At 44.8% G+C, this 1,945-nt stretch overlaps 1 protein-coding gene across 1 annotated transcript in view; it reads left to right on the forward strand.

Moving 5' to 3' along the window:
* The window catches only part of MBTPS1 (membrane bound transcription factor peptidase, site 1), a 42,587-nt gene that overhangs the window by 18,939 nt on the left and 21,703 nt on the right, over positions 1 to 1,945 (forward strand). The window contains 1 exon segment of the mRNA XM_015562987.1: positions 1,865 to 1,943. Within this exon segment, the coding sequence (XP_015418473.1) occupies positions 1,865 to 1,943 (79 nt within the window).

The following is a 1,945-nucleotide window of genomic DNA, read 5'->3' on the forward strand; positions in this document are numbered from 1 at the left end:
TAGGGGTTAGGGGCAATTAAGCAGGCAGAGGGGTTAAGGGTGATCAGGCTGGCATGCAGAGGCAGTGAGGGGCGATCAGGCCAAAAGACGGGGGCCAGTTAGGGGCAACCAAGCCGACAGGCAGGTGAGCAATTAGGAGCCAGCGGTCCAGGATTGTGAGAGGGATGTCCCCTGAGGGGTCCCGGATTAGAGAGGGTGCAGGCTGGGCTGAGGGGACAACCCCGGCCCCACCCCCGTGCACGAATTTCATGCACCGGGCCTCTAGCTAATAAATAATGTAGGAATAGACTGTTTTGCACACTCGCAACTAGAAACCTACTTTTGCCCACCCTTTCTTACAGGAAGGAGAGCATTACTACAAATATTCTTTTGCACTTTGTTTTTGTCACTTAACAGCGCCTGGAAATCGCTCTGTATTAATTTATAGAGATTGTCTTTTTACAGCTGCACAGTGTGGATATACCATTGTTTATTCACCCACTTACTTATATTTGGACATTTAAATTGTTCCCAGTATTTTGCAGTTACAAATTATTGCTTTGAATAACCTTGTGTCTAGTATTTTAGCTTTGTTGAAGGTTGTGTTTTCGGAGAAAATGCCTGCAAGTGAGATTGCTGTGTCAAGGAGCTTTGTGAGGTGTCACTCCATTCCCCTCCAGAGGGTTGTGTCTGTGTGTATTCCACAGCGAGGCATGAGCGCCTGTTTCCCCAGAGCCTCAGCAGCACCTGTTGTGTCATGCTGGTTACTTTCTGCCAACCTGTTCAGAGAGAGATGGTCTCTCAATATTGTTGTAATTTCCATGTCTTCTCTAATTATGAGTGAATTTGAACTCTTTTGTCTATAGTTAACAGCCATATTTATATTTTTCTTGTTAAGTATGTGTTCATTTTCCCCTTTTTTCTTGGGAGGTTTTTATCCCTCAGTTGTTACGGGGTTTTTATACATTAAGGTTAGTAACCATTTGTTGGTGATATATATTTGCAGATGTTTTACAGTTTGTCGATTGTCTTTTGATTTTGTGTGAAGTGTTTTGCCAGGCAGTTTTATTTTTTTAAATAGCCAACTTTATTAGTCTGTTGTTGTTGTCTTTGGATTTTGAGTCACAGGAAGCCTTTTTCTGCACTGGGATGAAAGAGAATTCACCCCGGTTTTCTTTTAATACTTGTTTGCTTTTTTTTTTTAATATATATTTTATTGATTTTTTACAGAGAGGAAGGGAGAGGGATAGAGAGTTAGAAACATTGATGAGAGAGAAACATCGGTCAGCTGCCTCCTGCACACTCCCCACTGGGGATGTGCCCGCAACCAAGGTACATGCCCTTGGCCGGAATCGAACCTGGGACCCTTGACTCCGCAGTCCAATGCTCTATCCGCTGAGCCAAACCAGTTAGGGCTTGTTTGCTTTCTTTTATTTACTTGAGACTCCCTGATCTATTGTGTGTGGTGTGGTGTGATCCATTGGTGTTTATTCTTGTGTGTGTGGTGTGAGGTATGAATCTAATTTTATCTTTTGCCAAGTGACCACCCATTTGTCACAGCTGCATTTATTTAAAAGTTCATCTTTGCCCCAGTGATTTGAGACCCTAAGTCCAACGCATTCACCAGGGCTGCCAGCCACAGCCACTGCCACTGAAGTTCCAGACTTGCAGAAGGAAGAAAGTGTTCTGCTCCATCCGTTGTTTGTGCAGACAGTCTGGGCAAGCTGGCCCAGAGGCCTGCTCAGTGCAGGGAGCATTTCCAAGCCAAGTTCCCAGATGCCTGCTGAGGCCTTTCTAAGGGCCTTGTCGCCTGTTCCTACACAGTGTGTCGCTTCAGTGTTGTTTTCTAACATGCCCTACTCTAATACCATATTCTTTGTTTCAGTTTGAGCCCCAGCTACATTGATCTGACTGAGTGTCCCTACATGTGGCCCTACTGCTCCCAGCCCATCTACTATGGAGGAAT

This window comes from Myotis davidii, unplaced genomic scaffold (genome assembly GCF_000327345.1).
Source record: "Myotis davidii unplaced genomic scaffold, ASM32734v1 scaffold77, whole genome shotgun sequence".
Taxonomy (NCBI): Eukaryota; Metazoa; Chordata; class Mammalia; order Chiroptera; family Vespertilionidae; genus Myotis; species Myotis davidii.